This window comes from Penaeus japonicus, unplaced genomic scaffold (assembly GCF_977035675.1).
Source record: "Penaeus japonicus unplaced genomic scaffold, GWHDUDI00000001_assembly GWHDUDI00000006, whole genome shotgun sequence".
Lineage (NCBI taxonomy): Eukaryota > Metazoa > Arthropoda > Malacostraca > Decapoda > Penaeidae > Penaeus > Penaeus japonicus.
This window is the reverse complement of record NW_028234408.1, coordinates 22932936-22935435: the sequence shown is the minus strand read 5'-3', so window position 1 is coordinate 22935435 and position 2500 is coordinate 22932936. Positions and strand designations below refer to the sequence as shown.

Genomic DNA, 2500 nt, shown 5'->3' with positions numbered 1-2500 from the left:
GAAGCGCGTGACCTGCAGGCCGCCTCCCGGCTTGCACAAGGGGATCGGGAATTGCAGGTCGCGGAGGTACTGCGAGAACAGGATCATCAGGATTATGGTGCTGGAAGGGAGTCGGGAAGGTCACAGGTTAGGATGGAATCTTATCGTGTCTATTGTCTTGTTGTATTATCATGTCTGCTGTGGTGTTTTTGTTCTCATTAATGTGTTTGATCCTGTTTTCAGATATATTAATATATTTTGATTATAAATATTGGTAATTATTATTGTTCTTATCAATATCGTCATTATTATCATTAATATTATTATCATTATTGTCATTATCATTAATATTACACTAGCATTATTATCATTATTATCCTTATCGCCATTATCATACTATCATTATTGATATTATTGCCATTGTTATCATCAACATGATCATATCCTTATCATCATTACCACTGTCACTATATCACCATCATCATCACCAAAATTATCATCACTCTTATCAGGATCGTAATCACCACTATTGTTACTCACACAATCATCCTAACAATCTTAAATCACACATAATCACAAGATCAAAATCCACATATGTTGCACCCCCCTCCTAGCAACAACAAAAAACAACAAGAGCAACAAAAACACTCACAGCGCCGCGATGCCCCAGTGAACCGACGCCTGCTTCGCCCCGAGTTCGTAGAGCGACAGGCCTAACAGGGTGATGGTTGGCACGATCGCCAAGGGGGTTATCCAGGCTAGCAATAGGCCTACCACACCTGGAGATGGCGGAGAAGGGAGGTGGGGTATTTGAATGTTTTGTTTGTTTCTGTCCATCTATCTTTTTGAATTTTGTCTGTGTGTGTGCCTGTGTGTGTGTCTGTATGTATGTCTGTCAAGAAAACGTAATATACAAGAGAGTTAGGTATAGTAAGTATAAACAATATAAAAGCATAACCTTTTTTCAGTTTAACAGGATAAACACTTAAGAACTCGGAAAACAACAGTCAAAGAAATAAATATAAGAAGAATATAAAGAAAACCAAGAGCTATGAAAAGGTGAGCATAGAAAACGGAATTAGACAGATAAAGAGTAAGTAGACAACTATAAAAAAAATCACAAACCGAGGAAAAAAACAAAGAGAGAGAGAGAGAGAGAGATATAGATAGACAGATAAAGAGAGAGAGAGCGAGTGTGAGAGTGAGAGTGAGAGTGAGAGTAAGAGTAAGAGTAAGAGAGAGAACGAGCAAGAGAACGAGATAGCGAGAGAGCAAGAGAACGAGATCGCGAGAGAGCGCAAGAGAGAGCAAGATAGAAAGAGAAAGAGGGAAAGCACGAGGTGCAACCCACCTGTGAAGCCCACCAGCACCTGGAAAATGGCAGAGACGGTGATGGCCCCCTGGAGTTCCCTCAGCCGTACCTGCCACACCTCCTGCTTGGCCTCGGCTGTCATGTTGGCCAGGTTCATGGTGTCACACGGGGGGAAGGTCGTTGTCAGGAGGGTGATGGTGGGAACCAGGTACGCGAAGTTTCCACCTTGGATGATGGGTAACCTGGAGTATGAGGCAGAGAGTGAGAGAGAGATAGAGAGAAAGAGGGAGGGAGAGAGAGAGAGAGAGAGAGAGAGAGAGAGAGAGAGAGAGAGAGAGAGAGAGAGAGAGAGAGAGAGAGAGAGAGAGAGAGAGAGAGAGAGAGAGAGAGAGAGGAGAGAGAGAGGGAGAGAGAGGGAGAGAGAGAGAGAGAGATAGATAGATAGATAGATAGATAGATAGATAGATAGATAGAGAGAGAGAGAGAGAGAGAGAGAGAGAGAGAGAGAGAGAGAGAGAATGGGCGAGAGGGTGGGAGGTAGGTAAGGTTTGTGATTAGGGTGTGGGTGAAGGGTGGGGTTGGGTGAAGTGCTGGTTGAACTGGCGGGTAGGTGGATGGGTGGATGAGTTTGCAGTGGATGAATGGGAGGGCCAAGACGGGTGGAAGGATGGGTGAATGGAAGAATGGACTGGTGGTTGATTAAATCGTGGACGGGTGAGCCATTGGGTGGGTGAGGGATAAATTGACAGTCTGATCAGATCACAGGTAGTGGGCGAACGAGTGGGTGAGCAATATTTAAGTGGGTCTACGGGAAGGTGGACATGTGTATGAATTGATCAGAGTAGGTAAGGGTAGCAGACGAGTTAACGGCATAGTGACCGGGTATTTGGTGGGTGAATTAGTAGGTGAATGGGTATGACCGGCTGTTTGGTTGATGAGTTAACAGGTGAATGAGTAAGTAGCTTAGTGGTGGATAAGAAGGAAGCATGGATGAATAGACGTATAGAGTAGATAGATGGTTGGTCTATTTTCTCTTTGGGCAAAGACTGACTGACAACTAATAGCTATGGTTTCAAACGACAAAAGTTCTGGCATCACACCGTCGATCTAAATGTTGTTGTTGAGTGGAGAGATCAGAAAAGAAAAAAATCGAAAATAAAGAATTCTGTCCAGTAAGAAGACGAGGGAGATGGAAACGTCGAAGAAGAA

The 2500-nt window shown here is 43.8% G+C and overlaps 1 protein-coding gene across 1 annotated transcript in view; it reads right to left on the bottom strand.

The window, feature by feature from the left end:
* LOC122265251 (solute carrier family 23 member 2) overlaps positions 1-2500 on the bottom strand; it is a 16818-nt gene that overhangs the window by 5316 nt on the left and 9002 nt on the right. Inside the window, exons 4-6 of the mRNA XM_043034463.2 lie at positions 1331-1533; positions 632-758; positions 1-100 (exon numbers count right to left, since the gene is read on the bottom strand). The exon at positions 1-100 is cut by the window's left edge and continues 21 nt beyond it. Of these exons, the coding sequence (XP_042890397.2) occupies positions 1-100; positions 632-758; positions 1331-1533 (430 nt within the window). The remainder of the gene's footprint in view (positions 101-631; positions 759-1330; positions 1534-2500) is intronic.